The following is a 25846-nucleotide window of genomic DNA, read 5'->3' as shown; positions in this document are numbered from 1 at the left end:
CTCTTAAACATCCCCTGCTACTCCACTGGGGCACTGGGAGGCTGCTGTGTGGAGGGAACAGAACTAAAATGTCCATTTGCACTGGATATGTGCATTAAAGGGCAATTCCTCTGCCTCTGTGCTAAAAACTGACAAACTGCTGTGTACTGGAATCACTTTGGGGTTCACACAAGATCCAGCTGATGAATTTCCAGTGTCTTTGACAAAGATGTCTACATACAATTCTGTTAGAAGATTACTGACCCAAGAAGCTGTGAGACCTTTCTGGTGAAAGAAACAGCCCATCACATTGCAGACACCTGAACTCTCAGTTTGTCACATACCTTCCCAAAGCTTCCTTTCCCCAGCACTTTGTGGAAGACAAAGCTGTCTATGTTGAATTTTCTCCTTGCAGTTCTTGGCGCTGGCTTGGTTGTGTTTACCTCCCAGAGCTTGTCGTACTCGCTGTTATCTGCTGAGCAAAACAGGGAGGGGAAAGTTCAGGGGATGCAGGAACCCTGCAGGACTCAGAGCCCTGGGCAGGAATGAGGTACTGGTGGACCTAAACATAAGGGACAAGTCCTGGGTAAGCTTTTCACATGACCAGGAGATGGTAAAAACAAAGACATGCTGCTTTTTTTAACAGCACTTATTAAAAAAATTGTCTTACACAAGGCAAGAATGAATAACCTCTTAAATTGTCTGGTAGCTAAGTGGTTGTATTGAAACATTGTCTGTTTCCTCACCTGTTGTGTCTCCTCCTGGAGCTTTATGTTTCTTATCAAAATCTTGATAAATACCAACACTTTCTACAGATCCAGAATCAGACCTTCGTGTAGATTTCTGGGGAGAAGGGGAACATTTGAAATTATATTGTCAATGTTACTTTAGAAATAGAGTAATAGCTTTAAATGTAACATGATGACAGCATAAACATTAATTTTAATTATTAACTCCCAATATGTATCTTGTCTCAAGAATTTGGTTCACAGACCATTTAGTCATCTTCTTTACAGCTTCACACCAGCCATTTGCATTATTTCCTTCACTGCAAGAAAATAAGTCACTGAAATTCCTGAACAGTCTATGTTCCATTGTTCATTGCAATTAAAGGTATAATGGTTGGAACCACAGCGGAATGGATTTGAACTGTGGGAAAATGTCCCCTTGGATGTCTGCTCATGTGAAAGAGGAGATGGGAATCACTGTTTTACTGACATGCTGAAGCCATAGCTGGATGTGTCCTTAGCACAGGGAAACCACGTTTACATGTGGGAGATCCCTGAGATCAAATTTCAGCAATGAAAATACTGAGCTCCTGTGTCATGAAAGAGCTGCCACAACAGCTCTCACTGTTTTCAAAGTAAACATCCTGTGAAAGCTTAGGAATACACATCTCAGAGGAAGCACTGCTGGCTTTTGTGATATATTTTCCTGTTTTATTTCAGAGCTTGTGTCTGAACCTTTATTTGCAGAAGCTGACCACAAAAGAATCATGCTGCAGCAGGAGATGAACAATGCAAGCCATGGGGCCAGCATTAATTCCAGAGGGGTTTTCTCTGTGTGTGTGTGTATATATATTTATATCAGATGAATAAAAAATGAGACTAGCTGGTATATTTCTCCTTATTCATTTAATTTTATCATTCAAGTGGAATTTTAAAGTTGAAGCATGTAAAAACAGATTTTCAGCATTACAATGCCACTGATTAACCCGTTAAACAGAAAGGAACAGAATAATCTTGGCACCACAGAAGAACAAAATTGGATTTCAGGAAGTCACACACCTTTTAAAAAATTGTTTAAGTGGCATACCCTCTTCCCTATTTCAGTTTCAGGTTATTGATATCTTTGTTAGTCTCTATAAGTGTCAAATTAAAAAAGACAAAGCTGTTCCCATTTCCTATTTTCCAAATACACTTTCCCATACAAGTGATGCAGAAAAGATGATGTGAAAACCCCCAAATGCTCTGAAAACAAGTAATTACCTGAGAAATGGCAATAAAGCCTACCTGGCTAACTTGATTTAAAGCTTCAGCTAGCAACTTCTGGTTTATTCCACATAAGTTTGCCACCTTCTTCTGGCATTTATGATGCACATTCATCCCACATTCTAAAAGAAATGTAAGGATTGTTATACAAGCATCAGGAAAATACTGACATTACAACAAACAGGGCTGTTCTGTGCAGTTCAGAAACGTTTTTTTTAAGACTAGACTGGACATGGACCTGCCATTGCCACCAAAATTACAGTTTTTATCCTTTAACACAATGAAGGCTAAAAAGAAATTTCACAAGAGAAAAACCTCCAATCATCATTATTTTATTCTCAAAATCTGTTACAATAAGGATCATACTGCCTTTTTGTGGGAGAATTGTAAAAGCAATATTACAGTAAACGCTTTGAATGCAATTTGAGTCAGTCTCCAAATTTCAGCTATTCCCAAAGCAGTAATTTTGATAATGATTACACCTCTGCAGTGTTTCCTGCCTCCTCCAGCAGCTCACCTTGGCTGAGCTGTCCCATGAGCCCAGTGCCTCCGTCTCTCTTTTGTACAAAAGCTTTTTTACCCCATATGGACGAGACGAATCCCACCCTACAGGACACACGGAAAGGCACAGAGTGCACCACCCTGGGGGAGCACTGGGAAAGCACAGAGAGCTGCCAGCTCCCTCCTCCTGCTCACCTTCGCACTTGAGCCCCTGCCTGACGAGCCCCCAGAGCAGGCTGCCGCAGTGGTCACAGAAGGTGGGGCTCATGTAGTTGTAGACTCGGAAGCGGTGGGGCATGTCGATGTTGAAGCGCTCCTTCTGGAACTGAGCACAGCCACAGCCATTGCACCTCAGCCTGGGCTCCCTCCCGGCGGGACACGGCTCTGCCACACGCAGCACCCACCCTCCCTCCCTCACAGGGCTTGAGGATGCTTTGCTCACTTGGAAGCTTTGCCCGCTGCCTGTTCCAGAACTTTACACAGCTCTAAGCAAAGACAGAGCCTTGGGTTGTACAGCCAGGCATCTCCCAAATGGAGTTGTCGGCTTCTGTACAAGGTTTTGTTAGTTCAGCAATGTTTAATTACATAATTACACTCGAAATATATTGTTTCAGCTCTTACCATTGTGTCCCTGCTGTTGGCTGCAGTGCCAGTACACCTCCCAATGATTTTATCAATGCATTTCTTATGAATAGCAGCATTGCATTCTTCAAGACATGCACAAGGAAAAAAAGCATTAATTCAGATGATAAATACATGGGATGAGGTGTTTGCACTTAATGGCAGAATGTGAAAATCACACTCCTGCATCACACTATATACACCAAAACACTATATTTTCTATCAAGATTATAATATTTTTTTAAGATGGTTCCTCCACCCCTTTTCTTTTACCATAAACTTTATTTCTAAACTAAATCAGCAATGCCCCCAGCATTTGATAACAGAAGGACAATATTATGCTTTTGAGTTTTCCCCTTTGATAGCTCCTCCCTGCTTGGAGTAATGCACAGATCTTGCCAAGTCAAAGGTGATTTTCAATTCAGCTGTAAAACCCCTCAGTAGTTGTAATTCACTTTATAAAAGGTTTCACCAAAAACTGCTGTCATAAATGAGTGCAACTGTTCAATAAATTACACACCTCTGAGAAGAACAGCTAAGTCTAAATCTTGATACTGAAATCCCAGATAGGAATCATAGGTTCCTTTGGTCATTGTGCAAAATTGATATTTAACTTCTACCACTACCCATAGTGATGATGCATTGTGCCATGCATATTTGCACATTTTTTTCCATTTCCTATTTTCCAAATACACTTTCCCATACAAGTGATGCAGAAAAGATGATGTGAAAACCCCCAAATGCTCTGAAAACAAGTAATTACCTGAGAAATGGCAATAAAGCCTACCTGGCTAACTTGATTTAAAGCTTCAGCTAGCAACTTCTGGTTTATTCCACATAAGTTTGCCACCTTCTTCTGGCATTTATGATGCACATTCATCCCACATTCTAAAAGAAATGTAAGGATTGTTATACAAGCATCAGGAAAATACTGACATTACAACAAACAGGGCTGTTCTGTGCAGTTCAGAAACGTTTTTTTTAAGACTAGACTGGACATGGACCTGCCATTGCCACCAAAATTACAGTTTTTATCCTTTAACACAATGAAGGCTAAAAAGAAATTTCACAAGAGAAAAACCTCCAATCATCATTATTTTATTCTCAAAATCTGTTACAATAAGGATCATACTGCCTTTTTGTGGGAGAATTGTAAAAGCAATATTACAGTAAACGCTTTGAATGCAATTTGAGTCAGTCTCCAAATTTCAGCTATTCCCAAAGCAGTAATTTTGATAATGATTACACCTCTGCAGTGTTTCCTGCCTCCTCCAGCAGCTCACCTTGGCTGAGCTGTCCCATGAGCCCAGTGCCTCCGTCTCTCTTTTGTACAAAAGCTTTTTTACCCCATATGGACGAGACGAATCCCACCCTACAGGACACACGGAAAGGCACAGAGTGCACCACCCTGGGGGAGCACTGGGAAAGCACAGAGAGCTGCCAGCTCCCTCCTCCTGCTCACCTTCGCACTTGAGCCCCTGCCTGACGAGCCCCCAGAGCAGGCTGCCGCAGTGGTCACAGAAGGTGGGGCTCATGTAGTTGTAGACTCGGAAGCGGTGGGGCATGTCGATGTTGAAGCGCTCCTTCTGGAACTGAGCACAGCCACAGCCATTGCACCTCAGCCTGGGCTCCCTCCCGGCGGGACACGGCTCTGCCACACGCAGCACCCACCCTCCCTCCCTCACAGGGCTTGAGGATGCTTTGCTCACTTGGAAGCTTTGCCCGCTGCCTGTTCCAGAACTTTACACAGCTCTAAGCAAAGACAGAGCCTTGGGTTGTACAGCCAGGCATCTCCCAAATGGAGTTGACGGCTTCTGTACAAAGTTTTGTTAGTTCAGCAATGTTTAATTACATAATTACACTCGAAATATATTGTTTCAGCTCTTACCATTGTGTCCCTGCTGTTGGCTGCAGTGCCAGTACACCTCCCAATGATTTTATCAATGCATTTCTTATGAATAGCAGCATTGCATTCTTCAGGACATGCACAAGGAAAAAAAGCATTAATTCAGATGATAAATACATGGGATGAGGTGTTTGCACTTAATGGCAGAATGTGAAAATCACACTCCTGCATCACACTATATACACCAAAAGTTTATTTTCTATCAAGATTATAATATTTTTTTAAGATGGTTCCTCCACCCCTTTTCTTTTACCATAAACTTTATTTCTAAACTAAATCAGCAATGCCCCCAGCATTTGATAACAGAAGGACAATATTATGCTTTTGAGTTTTCCCCTTTGATAGCTCCTCCCTGCTTGGAGTAATGCACAGATCTTGCCAAGTCAAAGGTGATTTTCAATTCAGCTGTAAAAACCCCTCAGTAATTGTAATTCACTTTAGAAAAGGTTTCACCAAAAACTGCTGTCATAAATGAGTGCAACTGTTCAATAACATTACACACCTCTGAGAAGAACAGCTAAGTCTAAATCTTGATACTGAAATCCCAGATAGGAATCATAGGTTCCTTTGGTCATTGTGCAAAATTGATATTTAACTTCTACCACTACCCATAGTGATGATGCATTGTGCCATGCATATTTGCACATTTTTTTTCAAGATCTCCAGATTCAGCAGCATAAGAAGAAATTAAAAAAAAAAATCAACTTACGCCTACATTTGTATCCCTGCTTGTTGAGTCCCCTGAAAAACAAATTATAAAAAAGGAAATCAATACATTTTCTGGAATAAAAGATGGCTGGTTTTTATTTTATTTTCACCATGTCAAACAACAAATTAATAAATTGGTCTAAATTCTGGTAATCAGAATCTTCTGTCTTAGGACAGCAGTGTTTACAATATAAGGTCCTGTACCTGACAGACCAGCAAATTAGGAAGAAAACCCAGAAGAAAACAAGGTTTCAAATACATGGAAAATCCTCCCAACCTAACTTAGGACAAAACCAGCGTTACTATGAAAGGGATCCAACTTCTCTGTGGGTCTCTAGGCTGCCATCAGTCACTTCACATCTCAAAGTCTGGCCATTGTTTTCTCAAACCCACCCCTCTTGCTCTCCTGTGGCAGAGCTGCTGATGATCATGGCCACAATCACTTGATGCTGATGGAGTTTCTGCCTAATATTTCAGTGGCAGAAATTTTCAAGCTCTGTTTCTCAGTGTGAAAGACAACTGTAGTTCTTAGGTATAAAAATGCCCTTATTGAATATATAACTTCAATTTCCCAACAAATTTATTTGCCACATTTTGTCTGAGTATATCTGAAGCAAAATTTGCAGTAATTTGGCCCTTGGAGCTGGGGGAAGCTTAGATTTTCTTTCTTACCATACAAAGTCTCTGCAGACAGAGCAAAATGTAGGCTGTCCAAAGAAGGTGGCGATGAATTCGTGACTTTTGATGTAGTGGATTTTGGCTTGCTTGATAGCTCCTCTCCTGTTGATAGTAACTGTCCCCTCCTCTTCCCTCATCGACTGTCTGCAGTCTGAGGGGACACAAGAAGAGACACTTTTAATACTCTCAGGTATTACAGAGGTCAATATTTGCTTCTCCCAAATGTTCAGTTTGTTTTCCTGTTTCTGACTCGTGTTTCTGTTCATTTTACACCTGCATTCTGCAGACTTCCAGTCCATCAGGGTGGTACAGGTGCACACTCTGCTTCCCAAGGTGTCCCTGTGTTCTGTGCAAGCACTTCCCACTTCTGCCCACACAGAAAAAGCCTTCAGCTGATGAACTGAGAGCAAAGAGCAGGGATAGAGCACAGTTTTGATAGAGAAGTGACAACCACTGTTGCTCCTTGAAAAACAAATCTATGATTTCTGCTCTGTGATTTATGTTTAATATGAGTAAGTATTTTATTAGAAGCAGGAAGGTGAGCAGAAGCCTTTCCATGCTGCTGCTCCACATGCCCCCCTGAAGCAGGACTACAGCAGAAATTCACATGAGCTGCTGCAGGACCTTCTGCATGACCACAGGACCATCCTACTGCCAGATTACTTTCTTCCAGTCTCCAGGATCATTAAGCAGTGAGGACAAATGAGATTTTCAGTTAGACATTTCCCTTTTGCTGTTTCATAACATTCATGTTTTATCTTTCCACAAGTCCCAGTCTCATTCCTTTCCCCTTCTAGCCCCCATGGAGTCAAATTATTCAGTATTATAATAATACTACCTGCTCCATCTACTGTAGCATCTAATACTGGATCACATAGAAATCAGATGCAGCATGCAGCATTAAGCCAAGAAATAAAACAAATTCTCAGGCTCCAAGTCCAGCTGGCTCATACAGGTCCTCATTAGAGGTTATGGTTATTTTCACTCATTTCCAAGGAAGCTTCTGAGTTTCTTTTACAAAAATGCGAATTTGTGGCTGTAAGACTGAGACACAAACTCAGACTATTTAGTCTTAATTAGGCATTTCTGAAGGCATAGGGTTTTGTAGCAGAGATAACCCAATGCAGGTATATCAAGAGACTGGGTAATTGGGGATTTAACCTGAGAAAACATTTCTTGTCTATTGAGGGACAATCCCATCCACCAGGAAAAGATAAAGGCTTGAGCTGGCAACGAGGAGCTGATCAACTGCTAACTCCATCAGCTCTGGCCAGCAGCTTGTGGGTCCCAGCCTGGAAGAAATGTGGACATAGTTCACATGTCCAAAGTGCTGTAAAGCTGAGGGCAACAGCCCTCAGCCCTTGCTGTTTACAGGCTGGGAATTTCCACAGCAATGGAGTAAGGAAAAAGCCAGAAGAGCATTTTTCCCATCATCAATATAACAGCTTCTTAAAATTTGCTCCTTTGCATTGCTGTCTTTTATCACTATTGGGGGAGCCTTGCTTTTAGCACTGACAGAAGCAGACTTGTGTCCTTTGCCAAGTCACACTCACTGCAGTGCCTGAGCTCACTACAAAGTTACCCAGGAGCTCTGGGCTTCTGGCTGCTAGATGCACTTGGTTCTTGTCATTTATTTTAGCTGGCTGCCACCACTGCTATTCCAACAGACTGCGGAACCTGGAATACAATTTGTCATGTGACACCTCTCTGAGTGTCCTAAACTAATTCATCTGTCACAGCCAGCAGCAGCCACACTGCAGCAGCATGTGCTGTCTTAGAAAAGAAATGGCATAATCAGCTCAGATATTGAGGAAAGATTAAGCATATTAGTGAAAAGAAAGTTCAGAAAAGGTCTCCAGGTTTTGCCACTCGGTATTAATGTACTTTTCTGAGAAACTGGCCACCTGGTTCGGAGAAAAACCCATCCTGACAGGCCCTGAAAGGACCTTCCAGTGAGCACTGTGACAGTCCCCGAGTCACCCCTCCCCTCCAGGAACAGGATTCCTTTTCCTTGTTCAAACAGACTGCTGAATTCACCCTACACAAACTCTTCAGCTGCTGCACTTCAGCTCGTGGCAGTCTGCAAACTGTGCTATCTCTGTTTAGTCCTGCTGAGCAAACACACAGACCTCACCCACTGCTGCCCAAATGCTCCAGGGAAACCACACTGGTGTGCTGCAAGGGAAGCAAGGTGCTTGAGAGGCAGCAATACCTCGCACTGTTTGCTGCAGTAAAGGATGTCTTGGTAAGGGAAGATTTCATCAGTAACAGCAACAGAGCAGAGAAAGACCTTTTGCTTCATGGCAGTATTCTGAGATCACCTGTGATGCAGCAAATTACCAGACAAAAGCTTTTCTGAAGTCCATAACAAGCAAACCAAGTGTTTAGTGAGGAACAAACACCTCATGCTGAAATACTTGGAGCAATTTGGTATTGCTGATACTGCATGCAGAAGTCTCTGACAAGACTTGTTTTTACAGAAAACACCAGTGTTTCCTCCCTGTCTGAAGCCCTGACATCAAACTTAAGAGAAATATGTGAGACTGACACTTATTTCTTTGACAGAGTAATTGTATAAACTAATCACTTTGGGGATTTTTCCTTCTTTTCTTTTATTTTGCACATTTTCCCTAAGTATACTTTAATGGGGAAGAATCCTTGAGCACAGCAAAACCTCAAAATCTGCATGTGAGGACACAGAGACTTTCCAACCAGCTGCCTTGTTATATGCCTTTGCCAAAACCAACCAATATAATAAAGAATAGCTGAAAACACTTTTGTCTGGTTCAGAAGCAGCTGAGAGGTTTGGAGGGCAACTGTGAGTGAATCAGGTTCATCTGAGTTGAGGTGGCTCTGAAATTATGGTGTAATTTCAATTTACTATGGGCATGTTTAACAAGTTATCTTTAATGTGTAAATTGCCTTTAAAGTGCATTGCTCCAGAAAAGTTTTAAGGGGCTCAGCCATCCATAGGGTAAACTGGAGAATAAAGGCTTAATTTCAGAGATGTAGAGACAATCAACAATTGCAGGGAAGTAACTTTCACAACAACTGTATGGATGCAGGGTGGAGACGAGGGGGATGGAGAAACACAAAGGGGAAAACTTTGCTTCCCCCTCCAAGCAAGCCAGGATTTCCATAAATGAAATGCTTGTCATGAACCAGCACACGGTCAGAAAGAGCAGGTACAGAACAGCTGAATCAGCAGCCAGGGTCCAGGTGACCTCTGCAGCCTGGAGTTGACATTAATCATTTTGGACCCAACACACACCATTAAACATAATCTATTTCCTCTGTTCAGAGCTGTGGTTAATATTTATCACTGACATGTTTTATACTTCAAGGTCCTTTTCAAAACTTGCAGCTGATCTGACACAAACACCCAGAACTCCTCTATGTGAACATTCATGAAGAAACCACAAAGCAGGGCTGGGAATTGGCAGTGCAGCTCCCAGACTGCTGTGAACCCCCCCTGCATTCTCTGTTCAGCTCCACAGCCTGTCCTGCTGAATATTTCCCAGTCCCCACAGCCACTAACACAACACCCAACCCACTGCCTGGAAAACATTTACCACAATGATATTGCTGGGGCTCTGCTGAGCTGTAATAAACCGCAAGGTGAGGTGTCACATTGTCTCAACTGAACCTCAAAATTTCAACGACAAAGAAAAACAACCTCAGGAAAACCCTACTAATTTTTCTTAAAAGAAAGAATTGAAAAAATATTTAGCCTCTTCAGAGTTCATTTTTAATTTTAACCTGCTTATTTCATGGTTCTGTTTGTGAAGAGGAAAGAGAACAGTGCAACTGTCAGAGTCTGGGAACCAGGACTTCAAACAGGGACAGGAAAGGAATTTTCTGAGCTGGTTGCTCAGGCTGAGATTTGTCTGAAACTTTATAATTAATTACAAACCCCACTAACATTGCAGTGCAGCTCCCAGACTGCTGTGAACCCCCCCTGCATTCTCTGTTCAGCTCCACAGCCTGTCCTGCTGAATATTTCCCAGTCCCCACAGCCACTAACACAACACCCAACCCACTGCCTGGAAAACATTTACCACAATGATATTGCTGGGGCTCTGCTGAGCTGTAATAAACCGCAAGGTGAGGTGTCACATTGTCTCAACTGAACTTTCTAAGTCCAACGACAAAGGAAAACAATCTCAGGAAAACCCTACTAATTTTTTCTTAAAAGAAAGAATTGAAAAAATATTTAGCCTCTTCAGAGTTCATTTTTAATTTTAACCTGCTTATTTCATGGTTCTGTTTGTGAAGAGGAAAGAGAACAGTGCAACTGTCAGAGTCTGGGAACCAGGACTTCAAACAGGGACAGGAAAGGAATTTTCTGAGCTGGTTGCTCAGGCTGAGATTTGTCTGAAACTTTATAATTAATTACAAACCCCACTAACATTTCTGTTCAGTGTCTGTCTCCTTCTGCTGTTCTGCAGCCTTGCACTTGGCTTTGTTTGAAAGTTAAATGCACCTTCAGGTCAAGAAAAATATTAATCTTCCAGAGCAATCATTAAAAGGGAAAGCTGTTCCTGACAAAGGAGACTTTCCCAGCATCGATTGTCTCAGAGGCAAACTGCTCTTTAACCTGGTCCTGGAGAAGATTGCTTTAAAGATCATCAGTTAAAAATGATTAAAATACTAAAAATCCCAAGAAACCATTTACAGAAGTAGAAGTTTCCCAAAGCCTACAGTTCTGTGACATGAACTTGCTATGTTAAATCACTCTGGTCTTTGTGCTACCCCTCTTTAGAGGATCACAGGTTTGGGTTGGAGCATTTATTTGCAATGTCTGCCCCAGGCAGGGATACCTTGCCCTAGACCAGGTTGCTCAGAGCCCCATCCAGCCTGGCCTTGAACAAATCCAGGATGAAGTCCTGCCATGGCCCTGAGCCAGCACCAGCTGCTGCTCTGCAGCTGCTTCAGGGTGTATGTGTGTGACCTTTCCTAGGCATTTCTGACACCAGTGGCCTGGTAGAGAAGTGTAAAACAAAACACCAACTTTAACAAGCCCTGCTTTTCAATCCAGGATTAAAATCCCCAAAACCAAACACACTCCAGCCTTTGTAGTGCTCCCACCCACCCAGAGCTGCAGCGCGAACACAGCCAGTGCTCAGTGTACAGAACGCTTGTTTTACAGCTCAGTGTCTTGCTAAATGCTTCTGCAGAGACCTCTGGTATCTCATTTGTGATAATAAAACCAGGAATAAATTGGAAAATGGGTCTTCTCTCTTTTTCAAATTACACAGCAAAACCAACAGATACAGCATCTCAGTAGACAGACACAGATCTAAAGATACAAATCTCAAGCATCTCAAACTTCTACTGAAGGTACAAACTGTATCAGATTTTCTGTGCTCCACACAAAATGTTAGCTACCCTAGGAACCACAGACACACCAACCTGCTATCTATGAAATCACATCTGATTCTCCTAGAGAAATATCAGAAGATAAAGCCTGCAGATGTTTTTGTTCAGTTCATGCAATCTCACTTCTGCTGCAGATTAAAGGAGATGTGAGGTGCCACTGAATAACCTCTACATTAGCCAAATTTCTAGAAACATCATTTTCTCAGTTAAATTATTAAATCATACCAACATCCCCATGTACAATCACAAGGTTCACTTCTGGCTCTTCAGCCCTCATCACTACTATTTATTAAAAATGTGACCATCCTTCCGCAACACACCTCATCCATAGAGATATTTTCCTCAAACCTTATTTTAGGCCCATACAGTATCCAGACTGAAATGGCAAATCTGTTATTTACCCTATTATTTTCCACAGATAACTCAGAAAAATGCTGAGGTCTCATGCTTCCCCAACACTCAACACACAGAGAACAACATATTCAAAATATATGCAGCTCTGGTTCGGGTCCCTCTTCTAGAATTCAGAGAATTGAGATATCAAAAGTTTGCATGCAAATTACTCACCTTCTGGTACTTCTAATGGCATTTTAAGGAAAAAAAAATCACTGTCCCGTTCTGCAGGAAGCTGTAGCCAGCAAAACAGCAATTCAGAATTCAAACCCAAGGCACAAGCACAAAGCTGCTAACACTGCACAAGACGCTCAGGAGACTGAGGTTCTGCATTTTCTTACTCGAGGAGGTCATTAACCACATTTGAATAAACAAAGACCAAGCAAAGCATTAAACTTATTTCAACTCCCACCTATTAAAGCTAAAGCTGCTTTACAGAATTATAACCTAGTTTCAATACTACAACGAGAGAAGGAGGGGTAGAAGGAAAACAATTTCAAAATTAAAATTGAAGTTAACACCCTGTTCTCATGTTTCACACACAAGGAGAAAAGCTTTTGAATTTCCAGCACAAACTCATATTCAAATCACAGGACAAAAGACAAAAAAGTTCTTTGACAGCTCTAAGTCAGGGTTCTGCAGTCCCCATTTTAAAGGGAATAGGAAGAAAAAAACCATTAAGATTGGTAAGACTTTTAATATGCAGTCCTAAATTAACTGGACAGGCCGCAATCTGGAAAAGGAATATTCAAATGAAAAGTCTCAGTGTAGTCTACTGTGGAAGAACCATTAATACCAGCTTATTTTGTGATTTTTTTTTGCTCTAAGAATATACCTGTTAATGGAGCAATAACATTCTTATTTCTCTGCTCTGCACCACTGCAGCAGAGGAAAGCAGTTTTCTCTAAAGGTAGCAGAATGTATGCTACTTAGAAGAAAGGTTTAAAAAACAGCAGCTTCAGTTTGCAAAACAAGCCAAAGAAAGAATTAGTCACTTCTGTGAAGTGCTTGGAGCTTTTCAAACAAAAGGTAGCTCCTATAACTCAAAAGATACAAACGGCAGCAATAGAATAAACCAGGGAATACTTTGAATAAACCAGGGAACAACTGAAATACCAGTTTCAGAACAAGCCTTTTTTAGTCTTTTAGAAACACAGCTACCAGAGAGTTCAGTCTGCAAAGGCAGGTCAGAGGGAGAGCAAAGTGACAAGTGCATAGGAAGGAATGTGAACTGTCCCTGAGGGTTTCAGCAGGGTGGGGAATGGAGGTTGACACGAACATCCTTGCAAGGCACCAGCAAACCTCTCTGCTCTCACACTGCTAAGTGCTGATTTAACTGGAGAGAACGTTTACAGCAGTGCAATGATGAGCCAAAAATCAGTGTTTGCCTATTTAGCAGCATTACACACTGACATAAGGGAGGTTTCCAACCTTGAGGAGGAGTAGTTTGTTAAAATGTATTGGTATTTGCAGTGTTCACATTAAAATATCAGACTGAGTGACTTTCCTTCACAAAATGTAGATGTATCAAAGTCTTGAAAGGCAATTTCCACCACCTCTGTGGCTCAGTTACCAAAAATGTATTGGTGACTAATTTCATATAAAGGAGAAGGTTAATAGGAACTCATTGCAAAGTAGAAGGTCAAAGAAGTGCACTAAGATGCAAATATTAACTTGCCAATTAGAATATAAATACATGACTTAATGATCTGTTTGGTATTTAGGCTTCATCTACCACCATCTGCAATCCCTAATAAAGGCAATGAAAAGAACTGCAAGAACACTGTGTCTGTTTTTAAACTATTTTGATTACTGAGTAAAATTAATGTAATACTTTCAGCACACAAGTATATTACCTTCCTACTAACAGCTAATAATAAATTATGGAAGGTTTTCACTTAAGCCATTTCTACTTTTCCACATGTCTGTGTGGAGAGGAGGAAATATGCTTCAGCCTCGTTAAATAAACAACTGAAAATACAGAAACTGGGCTTGTACAGGTTTGCTTGAGAAACTTCTGGGTGTCCAGGAGAAATGGATTTCTGTATATTGCATTAAATATGTATGATCAGAGTACCATTGCCCCATGAAACAGCCTTGCACAGGAAACTATGACAAGACCAAGATGAATATTTTCTAATATAATAAAAAAAAAAAAGAAATCACTTTAAATGCAAATCTGAGAAAAGCTCCCACTCAGAGACTCTTTAAAGTCCCAGTATTTTTTTAAAATTTTGCTTTAAAGTGTTGACTTTCCATAGACACCAAAGCAACAAGCATACAGGCTGGGTTTTTGCCATCACAAAGACAAAACATCACCTCTAAAATGTAACCTATGCCCATCACATTCTATCTTCAGTATCTTCTGCACAGATGGTACAAAAATGCATGGCACCTTCTCAATGAACTTGCTCTGGAGAACAGAACTGTGCTCCTTCTATAAATGTCTGTGGGGGAAAAACCCACCCATGCTTCAAAATTTCCTGCTTAGTCTTTTCAGTTATTTATTAGCAGATACTATTAAACCTTATAACACTGGTAGGCTAATCCGGCAGACCAGTTATGTTATAATTACAATATTATTGCCAAGAAATAATGGTTTCATGACTTCTAGTATGGGAAAGTCTTAACTACAAGCTAAGCAAGTTGTGAGGTTTACAGCATTTCCTTTAGGAAAGGACTCTCCAGATACACAAATCCACACCAAGAGTCTTGGGTTTATTATTGTACTTGAAGTTTCCCTCCTAGTTAATTTCCAAAGAGCCTGTGTAGGTTTCTGAAACACTTTTCAAACTGCTACATCAGATCATTGACTAGATTTGCATTTTAATACTAAACCATTCACTATTCCTACAATCAGTTTCTGTAATTAGTGAATAGGATGTCTGAATCCCAGGAAACTCAGACCCACTGCTCCAATCCACAAAAAAAATTTCCCACATAAGCTAGAGCGAGAGATTCAACTTCTTTTCACTTAGAAAGGAACAGATAATATATTTTCTATCACATGAAAACATGGGAATAGACACATTAAAGATCCAAAAGTCCTAAATGCAACAGCATTTAGAAATGAACAAATCCTGCCATGAGTGCAAATAACAAAACAAACCCCAACCCAAACAAATATCTAGAAAGCAAATTAATAAAATTTATTAGTAAGATTCTATTCAGTACACCAGGTGATTTTTTTTTTTGTAAGCTACATTCTGTGTTCTGCAAAAAAAAAACCATCTTTTTTTCACATAACTGACTGAAAAGAAACTATTGACAATACCTGCATCTTCCAAAAAATACTGCACAGCCATCAGCACCTTCCCCTGAGGCTGAAGGTCAAGCTGTGGAAATAAAGAAAGAAAGCAACAGTGAAGTGTGTGGTTGACTGCATCTCTCAGGAATTTAAACAGCTCTTTCTAGGGTATCAAAGCAGACTATGCAATAACTATTTGATTACAATCCTCTTCCATATCTCACTATTGCAGCCGAGTCAGGGGCTTTTATTCTCCTGCTCTTCCTCATGTGCTGCATTGCTTTGATGTGCCCCAGGAGTTCAGCACGGTCAGAGTTCACATTGTTTGTCCATGGCCCTTTCCCGTTTCTGCACAGAAGTTTGCTGGCTTCTGTTTTCACTGTCAGTAAAGTCTATCTGCACAGGAACCCAGTTTTAAAAGAAGTCTATACAATCCTTTATATGTTTATTGAGAGTACAAACCATAGTGATATCAAATGCTGTTGCTGGCAATGAAAAAAAGTGGTATAATCAAAATTTATTTTCCTTTCCTCCTCCAAACCATTACACATGGTTTCTGTGGCAAATTCTACAGACAAGCAAAAAAAAATAAGTGCCTTTAAGCCAACAGCTGAGGTCAGTTCCTGTGCTCAGAATGCAGCCACTAATTCTTAAACTGCTGCCTTCATAAAAGATAAGAAATCCTTAACCACGTAAGAGTGACTCAATCTTCACTTCAGCACAGAGCAAAGTACCCCTGGGTTGCACTAAATACAACTTGGGATGAAAAATCCAGTCCCCAGACAAAACCAAACCACAGTTACATTAGATACACCCATGAACATATTCCCAGAAATCCCATCATCCTACTGGGATAATGAGTGAGTTCATCTCTAAGGCAGTGTCTGACACCCAGAACATTTACCCAGCGAAGTTTACAGAAGGCCAAAACCTCAGTTACAGCTATTAATGCCAGGCTGTCTCTCCACACACAAAAATACCCTTACAAGCTATGCTAAGTGCTCTCTTTGCTGGCCACGATGCTCTGCCCAAGTCATGGCAGGTTGTACAGAGAAAGTTTAACACTGATGATGTCAATGTGGTACCTGTTCTGTGCATAATAAGCAGAGGATTTGAGACCACTGGACTGGCTAAAACTGATCACTATTAGCTTTTACTCTTCTGAATAACTGCTCTGGTCTTAGAAATCAAGGCGTGAAAAAAGCCCCAAGTGTAACAGGTGAATACAAACTAGAGAGATTCTACTGACCTAGGAAAATCTGTAAGCCTAAAAGGCACAAGGCATTCATTCAGCTTGAAAGAAACAAAACTAGGTCAGCAATTTGGAGGAATTAATCTTTTTCCTTACCCAGAACTCTGCTTTGCCATTGCCTTTCTTGCACCGTTCTGCCAGCACTGACACACCCACAGTCACCTCAGACAGTGGCTCTTCTGCTGCTTTCATCAGCACAATCTGGATCACCCGACCCTCGTAAATGTGGGCGTCAAAAGTTGATTTCCATTCGGGATACATGGTGGGTTTCTTCTGAACCAGAGTTTTTCCTCTCTCTAAAAGCCACAAAAAAAAAAAAAAGAAAAAAGGACTGAAACTGTAAAATGTGCTCTGAAAGGCACCCAAAAAAATAAAAAAAAAAAAGGACAGAAACTGTAAAATGTATACAGATCTAGCATTTACACTCAACAAAATAAAAGAGGGAATACTTGTACTGAAACTACAAGCAGAATTACTACTTCTTTTACTGTTGTTGGAACAAGGTTCAAATACTCAGTTCAAAAGTTCATGACATGGAAGGCAAAGCCCACCCTGATGAACATGCAGAGGCAGTGATGGGGTTAACATGGAGCTAGAGAGCAGGAGGGCCAAACCCTGATAAGCTGGGTTAGTCAGTCACAACTTGCCAGGGAATTCTTGCATTCTGGTGTAAACCTCCATGAAGTGCCCTCTGATCATTGTGAATCCCTACTGCTATAAGAGAAATTAAGATAAACCTCACACTGACCCAGTTTAAATTGAAACCAGTGTCTAAGAGATGAAAGTCTTCACTTTTCATTCATCTACTTCCAAGTTACCCCAACATTTCACTTGTATTCTTAAGTCACTCTCCTTGGCATTGCACTCTACCATGACTGCTACTTTTTAAAGGATTTTTCAGGGCCTTATCTGTCCTCTGCAGCTCATGTAGACCTTGTGTAGTTAAGGAATAACAAAAAAAGCTAAAATTACCTCAAAAAATGACCTTTTTTCCTCTTCTTTTTTTTTTTTTTTTTTTTTGGTTTCCTTTAAGAGCATCTCAGCACACTCCTTTGTTAGGGGTTTTACATTGCTGTACTATTCTTATAAGATGGATTTTCTTTTCCTTTTTGCCAAGAAAGGCTGGAGGATCCTTCAAGTCCCTTCCAGCCTGGTATTCTATGATTCTAATACACAGCTTCAGTCTCTCTTGTTACCCATTAAACTGAATTCTTCCTATCCATATCTCAGGCACAGAAAACAGCCAGCGACTGCACAATCTATTATAAGCTTTGGCATATTTCTAGATCTGAGTCTCTAAGTCCCATCAACACATCCAAAGTGATGATGCCTCCTAAGAAACCACATCCAGCTCTTCATTGTGATTTTGCCACACCTCTCAGAGTCACCTCCCAGTTTTCCTCTGATTTGCTGCCAAGTCAGTTGTTCTCCATTTGTGTCCAGGTAACTGAATACAGTTTTCTACATTCTACACAATTTCTGCTATTCATCAAGATCTTTTAGTTTTGCAATAGAAGTGCTTTCTAAGTGCCTCTCCAGCTCTGAATGATCCATTTGCTTTTATGATATCAAGGCTGTAGAAAAACTGATTAAATAGTTGGACCCTTCCCCAGGAAGCTGCAGTGTGGTCTGTTAGATACTTAATGTTTTAAAATCTTCCTGGAATCTCAAGGTAAATTCAGTGTTCATTCATGAAGAGCTTGCTGGATGCACTCCACTCTGCAGACAAGCAGAGGGAATGGTGTCCTTGCACTGCTTTATTAGGGAATGCCTGCCAGCAGCAGCACTGGGAGTTACAGCTTGGACACAGCCCTGAGCCACTTGCCAAAGGAGATTCCAAAATGCTCAGAAATGGCCACCTGAGGACCTCTCCACTGCAAAGCAAACATCAGCATTCCTCCTCTACTCTGTCAAAAGCTTTTCTCTTGAATCTGGGGAACTGTGCAGACAGAAGGCTCAAGCCCTTCACAGTGCAAACCTACTTCCAAAGCCCTGTTCTATGAAAAAAACTTGAAAATATTGGCACAGAATCACTGAATTGTTTAGGTTGAAAAAGACCTTTAAGATCATCAAGTCCAACCACTAACCCAGCACCACCAAGGCCATCATTAAACCATGTCCCCAAGTGCCACATCTACACATTTATTTAGAGATTATTAGGACAGACAATAAAGGTGAGGAGGGGGATAAAAAGCAGGCTGTCTGCACAGCAAGGCTTTCACACTGGTCTGCTTTTTGGATTGCTAAAGCCAGACCCTTCATCAAAAAGGCACAATTCAGGAGGCATAGGAGAGATTTGGAGAGATTGCATATTTGCAGAACCTTTGACAGTAATTCAGGGTTTGCAGAAACAGCAGCAGTTTGTAGAGTTGGTAATTTTCTTTGTAAGATTCTTAGAAGGGGAAAGAATGATTCCAGTCTGTCCACAGCCTCTCCCCTCCCTAGTCCCATGTCCCAGTTAATATCTACTCTGATCAGTCAACTCCGTACATTTTTACCCTACATAAAACATTGAGAAGGTATCTCAGTTACTGGAAACAGCTTCCAGCCTGGCCATGCTGCTTTTGTCATTAAAATCATACTAATCAAGGTTTGTCATGGGTCACAATCCCTCTCTGCAAATGAACACTGAAGGGTCAGCAAAGGACAGCTTTCAAGAGCACTGTTTCTGCCTCTGCGGTGCTCCGGCCTGCTTGGCTTCTCTGCTCACACTCCTGACTTCAAAACACATCCCATGTTTGCAAACCAGCTCCATGCCTAATCATTAAGCTCTATGATTTTCTTCTTCCTATACAATAAATTTTTCCCTGACTGTGTTTCAGCATTCAAATCCAACAAAAAAGCTGTTCCAGATCTTGTCAAACTGACAACAGAAGCATCAGATTGTTTTCCTGATTACTACAATCCCTCACCTCTCCAAGCAGTTCCCTCTCCTCCCCTTTTTTTTAGTATGTCAAAGACACACGGAAGCAAAGACTGGGAAATATTGGGACAATTCTACTTTTCAAAAGCAAACGTCTGGAAAAAACTAGTGGATTTATTTAAATTACTTTCGTTTATCCACATATTCTGACAGCTGCAACATCTTCAACACCATTTCTTCAGAGGTTCTCCCAGCAGATTAGGAAACTACTTTGGAGCTTAGTACATTTACTGGATGACAACACTTTGTGGAAAAGGCACCATGCCTCGAATTTCAAGTTTAAATGCAGCTTTTACCCACAGCAATAAGGGGAAAGACCAATCACGTTGTGAGGAAGAAGAAACTTCACCCATTGCTGCATTCTTTGATATTTTGTGAATCTCTAGAGCCACAGCGCAGAACTAGAGCTTCAGTCTAGCCCAATACAGCAATTCCCTCTCATCCTGTCTGGCTGCAGTGGTGTATTCTAGCCAAATGTCACAAGGTATTATAAAACTTTGGACCAACTTCTGTAAAGATGAGGTCTCTGAAGGCTGAGGGCCTGGTGAGTCACTTGGTCTGTTCAGCTGGAGAAGACTGAGGGGAGACCTCCCTGCAGTTACAACTTCCTTGTGAGGGGCAGGCACTGATCTCTGCTCTGTGGTGACAGGGACAGGACCTGAGGGAATGGCCTGAAGTCGTGTCAGGGCAGGTGCAGGTTGGCTATTAGGAAAAGGTTCCTCCCAGAGGGTGGAGGGGCACTGAAGAGGCTCCCCAGCGAAGGTACACAGCCCCAGGGCTGCTAGAGCTCCAGGAGCCTTGGACAGTGCTCTGAGGCACAGGCTGGCACTCTTGGGGATGGTCCCATGCAGGGCCAGGAGCTGGACTCAGTGATCATTGAGGGTCCCTTCCAGCACAGCTGATTCTGTGTTTCTGTGCTAGGAGGACCTTCAATGTGAGTCATTTCAAGCAAACAACTCAGCCAAAGTACTTCAGTTACTACAACAATAACAAACTGCACCTCTCATCCTCCAAGCCAATAAAGACTATTAGCTGCTCTGTACTGGAGGACAGTTCCCTCAAACCTGCTGCAGTTCAGCTTCCTGTCCTGAGTACTAATAAAGAAACCTTGCTTTAAGGCGGGGGTAGAGAAAACAGCCATTATTATTTCTCCCATTTCAAAAGAAAAGATCACATTGAAGTGCTTGGCATGACAGGAAGAGGAGGACTCACTGTCATTCACAGATTAAGGAGGTTTACAGTAGTTCTCAAGAATTTACCGATATTCAGAAAAGCATCCCCATTTGTAACCTCACCTGTAGTCAGAGCTTCCTTCATCTTGATAGCACAGAAAGGCTGGAGTTGTTCTCCTTGATTCTGCACAGGTCCCAGCTCAAAGGAGTTGAAAGATATCCGTAGGAAGGGGGCCATTGCTCAGGATGATACACAGCCTATGTGGAAAGAAAGAAATAAAAATGAGAGTAAAAGACCTGGTCTGAGACATGTAGTAAAGTGACATTTCTCAGCAGACATCAGAGCTTCTACTGAAGCTACAATCACATGGCTTCTATTCCTGTATTGCTTTCAGGTGGCAATTCACAAATCCTAGGAAGCATCCAGAGCTAGTGATCCCACCTGTGAGCCTCCAAACCTGCACATGATGCCAGGCAAAGAGAAGAGGGACAGGTAGAAAGAGCTCCAGAGCTACTGTGTCACCAGTTTTAAAGAGTCAGGAACATCACAAGAATTCAAAACACCTATGATTTCTAAGTCAGTAAACAGGTGTTTCATTACAGTGATCCCTTATTCTTAAGAGCTCTTGAATTTAGAGCAGATTCCAGTTTATAACTCACAGCACCTTTAGCAATGGAGTTTGTCCTGTATGTCACATTGCTTTGTGATACAAAAAGGATTTATTCAAAGGCTAAGAGAAAAAAAGTCATTTGAGAGAAAAGCAATGCTAGTCCATTTGGAGAATGAGGGATGCAAGGAAGGAGGGATTAGGAGGAAAGAGATAACAAGCTAACAGGAAGAGATGGTGGAAAAGAAATTAAGACTTGAAACTGGGCTGGACTTTTGACTGAAGATTGTCAACCAGCTCAGTCAAGCAGCACTAGGAAGAACATTTCAAGCAATTTGGCATGTACTGGCATTTTTTTATGTAAAAACATTGACCTGAGAAACAACTAAGCTTTCTATCTCTTAAAAGGCCCTTACAGTCATTTAAATAAAAGACTAAAATCAAGTCTCTGCAGCAAGACAGCATAAAGCTCATAAAGCTCCTGACAGCATAATTTGCACATCTCACACTCTCCCCATGTGGGGACCATTTTCAATAAATGGAAAAAAATTATGACTAACTTTTATTGAGCTTTTTTTTCTTTTTAACTGACTATTTCCCCACATTCTTTCTGTGGAGTAAAACAAGAGTTAGAAGGCAAGTTTAGGATTACTTGGCACCACTGCTTATCCCCCTGAAGAACAGAACGCCACGACTATAATTCTCATTCATACAGACTCACAATAAAGCAATAACTCTCCCACACTACTCCACTGCTCATTGCAGCTTGGGGCACCATTTGCTGAGAGGGGAGATTGAGGTGACCTCACAAAGAAAGGAAAATAGACAGCTTTTGTAAAAATTAACAAATGCCATCTGACAGCTCACTTTCACATACACAACTTATGCACAGCGCTTATCAAGAGTTTTAATGAGGAACATATTTTAGCTGCTCAGGAGACCCTGTGCTCACTGTGTTCAGAACTACACCCCAGTGATCAGCTACAGGACTTGCCAGCAGCAGATCACATTTCATTACTACTCAACATGGATGTAAAAGAAACCAGATTTCAGCCTTGCTCACCTCTGGGAAACAGCTCTAAGACTCAGTGAGGCCATAGGAAGAAACAACATGTAGCTTAACATGTAGCTCCCACTGGAAGGTTTCTTTAACAGAATCACAGGAGAATTCTGCTGTAAGGGACAGCCCAGCAAGAAGTCACAATTTCCAGTCAGCCCGTTACTACATGAACACAAAAATTGGAAAGCACTGACAAAGCTAAACTAACAATTGCACTGATTTCACTCAGCCCACGTGACTCAAGCCAGTGTTAGTCTTGAGACAGAATACAAGGATTTACAACTTAGGTTGTGGGATTACTCAAAATGTGGATGCATTGTACCTGTTTTTATTGTATCTGATAACTTGGAGATAAAAATTTTTCTCATTTCCAATGGCCAAATACATTTGGATGCAATATTTTCACCTCTGCTTCATAGTTTTGGATATGGTTATTTGTTGTAGTTTCATTGTACTCAGCTTCCATGCATCTCCAATGCTCATTTCTCACTCAGAAATGCTACACACAAGTAATTCAGCAGTTAGAAGAAAACACCAACATCCCAGAGTTTTTGATGATGCTCAAAGTCCAAGGTCACAGTGGAAACTAGAAGAAAACTGTTTGCTTTTACATTTAACAAGAGCTTAAAAAGAGCCCAAACAAACTCAGCAGCTGCCTGCTCTTGCCAAGTTTCTCCACTCCTACACATAATATGCTTTTTTCACAGATGTAGAGATCATAAATGCCTGCATGCAAACTCTTCACTATATGCTGTAGACTATATTGTGACAGAGAGAGGTTAATGAGAAAGGAGGATTTGGATTTACTCCTCAAATACATCTTCTGATCCTTTCCTATGCTAAGATGTACTGTGAGATAGCTGACAAGGATCAGCTGTACTGCTGTAAACAAAACCATACCCCACTAAAACTGCTTTTGGCAGTGAAACTCTGTGAAAGAGATTAATTTAAACCAACAAAGTTTCTCAAAATCCCTGCTGAGTACACTCACGTGAGAACACATTTGAGAAGGAAAGACACTGAAAGCAGCACACAGGCTTTGCTTGTTGCAGTTTAGACAAGAGCCCACCTCCAGTTTCTGTGACTGTTACAGAAGTGACAGCACGAGCGCTGACTCTTGTTTTAAAGGCTGCATCTGTCAAGAACTGAAACTGCTGCAAAACACCAGCTTTGAATTGAGGGAGATCGTAAAATCTACTCATATAATCTGCACTGTAGCTATGAAGTGTTAAAGCCAAACTGTTTTCCCTAAAGGGCAAGATTTTATCCAAACCAAATGGTGGAAAAACTGAGATGTGAGCTCCAAGAATACTCCAAGTCTAAATGACAGGTTCAGTATGTCAAACTGTTTCAAAGTCAAAGTACAATCTGAAGAAAAAAACCCTAAAAAACAAAGGGAAAAACATTCCAGTAACATTACTCTAGATGAAGTACCTGGTGGTGGCCACACCTGGTGGTTTAGAGCACACCATCAGATGCTGTCCTGCACAACATTCACTTTGTCAAGGATCCCTGACCTTCTCTAATCCAAACTAAACACATGTTCTATGCTATCAGGGACAGATTCTGCAAAATGCACTGTACTTTCCATTGAGCTTTAAAATTGAGAGTTTTTGATTATTTAATATGGAAAGAAAATCAACAGTGTTATAATCAACTACAGAGAGAGAGGGGGAAACTGGAAACATCTTCACATCATCAGTGTCAACACCTGCCAGATGAACAAGTGCTCAATTTTCCCACTGATGTGTTTGTAACACACAGTTTTAAAGAAACCTTCAAAGTGAATTAAAATATTAAATATTCCAAGGAGAATTTTACCAAGATTTGCTGGCACAAAATTCACATTAGATTAAAAACCTTGTTCACAGACACCAAAGGGACAAAGGGTAAATTCTGCAGTGTTTCTCCTTCCAACAGTGCCCAGCTCTCAGGGGCTGGGAGGAAGGCGGTGCTTGCCAGGGTTCCTTTGTTGCTGTAATTCTGCCTTGTTATAAACAGCGAGGATAAGCCAGCCCTTACACAGCCCAGAAACAAAGACATGGCTGTAACTTTTACACAAAGCAGGAAGGCACATCAAAGCAGTGGATGATCTGGAGGAAAAGCAGTGGATGATCTGGAGGAAATGCTGACACGGGCTGACAACAGAGCACTGAAGAGACTGAAAACCAATGGGCCCAAACAGAGCCAGGCTGTTCCATCACTGATAAGGACCATGGATCCAAGAGAAATACAAGAGAGAAAACTCCCCTGCAGCTTTGTGCCTCTGATTTCCTTGTATTAGTCTGTGGAAGGTTTTGCAGATAGATGTAAAGCTGCAAGGCTGTTCCATGCTGTCTCACAGAAGTGCTCTGGGTGCCATAAAATGCCTGATTCCTGCTTAGCTCCTTGCTGAGGCCACTTCCAGGGCCACACAGCTGCTCTGGGAATCACCAACAGCACCACACACCATAAACAATGCATTCTTCCCTGAAAAGATGAAGCAGTCACTGTTTCTTCTTAAAGATGCAAAAATAAAGATTATATCCAACCTTTTTTACACAAGGGTTTCCTGTCCTCTACTCTGGCAATGGACAAGAAAGACAGCACCAAATTACTGGCAGCTTATTGCCCCCACAGCACTTCCAAACACAGGAACAAGGCTCTCTGTGGTCTTTGGGTACAGCCTGCAAAGGTGATTATGCTGCTTGCATGGCAATGATACAAGATTGTGTAATGCAAATAAAGATGCTGGAAGAGGGATTAGCATCTTTCACCTGTGCAGACTGGATGTTTTTATTGTTCCCATGTGTACAACCCACACTTCCTGCACTTAGATTCTTTCAGCTGATGGCCCAAGAGAGAAAAGCAGTATCTGTGCTGCAAGGACAATTCAATGAACCAAAGGAACATGGTGCTAGCCACTGTCTACATTGCACACCGAGGATTAGTCTACAGAGAAGTTTTGCAGGTTCTGTTTCAAGCCCTGGACTTTATTTGATGCTCTGTAGGTAAAAGTCAATCTAAAAATGAACTCAGTTTACAAGAGGCTTATTTTATTTGTTGTTACGAACCTTGTCAAAAAGATGCATAGCAGCAGCCTTTATCAGCTGGACTTCTCTAGGAACTACTGCTACCCAAATAAACCCTAAAAAGCATACTTATATCCAACCTCAAATCACTTTACATCATGATGCTGAACCCTCACAACCACCAGGGAGAGCAAAAAACCTCATTATTCTCAGGTGCTGCTCTGAAAGCCTAGAATCCACAGAGGGCTTAAGTGCTCTCCACAAAACAGAGCTAAAATGACTTCTCATTTAGGTTTAGCCATTAAGGTACAGCTATCTCCTATGAATGGTTTAATTTAGAAATTAGAATTGTGGGACTATACTCATGAAAGCAAAATAGATGCATCCGGTGATATGTAATAAGTGCAGATATCTTCA

The 25846-nt window shown here is 41.3% G+C and overlaps 1 protein-coding gene across 1 annotated transcript in view; it reads right to left on the bottom strand.

Annotated features, from left to right (window-relative positions):
* PRKCD (protein kinase C delta) overlaps positions 1-25846 on the bottom strand; it is a 63348-nt gene that overhangs the window by 8033 nt on the left and 29469 nt on the right. The window contains exons 2-11 of the mRNA XM_041465052.1: positions 20874-21008; positions 16752-16951; positions 15431-15491; positions 6379-6535; positions 5708-5739; positions 4981-5066; positions 4555-4684; positions 3880-3980; positions 726-822; positions 324-454 (exon numbers count right to left, since the gene is read on the bottom strand). Of these exons, the coding sequence (XP_041320986.1) occupies positions 324-454; positions 726-822; positions 3880-3980; positions 4555-4684; positions 4981-5066; positions 5708-5739; positions 6379-6535; positions 15431-15491; positions 16752-16951; positions 20874-20988 (1110 nt within the window). The 5' untranslated portion in view covers positions 20989-21008. The remainder of the gene's footprint in view (positions 1-323; positions 455-725; positions 823-3879; positions 3981-4554; positions 4685-4980; positions 5067-5707; positions 5740-6378; positions 6536-15430; positions 15492-16751; positions 16952-20873; positions 21009-25846) is intronic.

Source organism: Pyrgilauda ruficollis, unplaced genomic scaffold (genome assembly GCF_017590135.1).
Source record: "Pyrgilauda ruficollis isolate IOZ18807 unplaced genomic scaffold, ASM1759013v1 scaffold10, whole genome shotgun sequence".
NCBI classification, from domain to species: domain Eukaryota; kingdom Metazoa; phylum Chordata; class Aves; order Passeriformes; family Passeridae; genus Pyrgilauda; species Pyrgilauda ruficollis.
The sequence above is the reverse complement of the archived record's forward strand: the minus strand, read 5'-3'. Positions and strand labels throughout refer to the sequence as shown.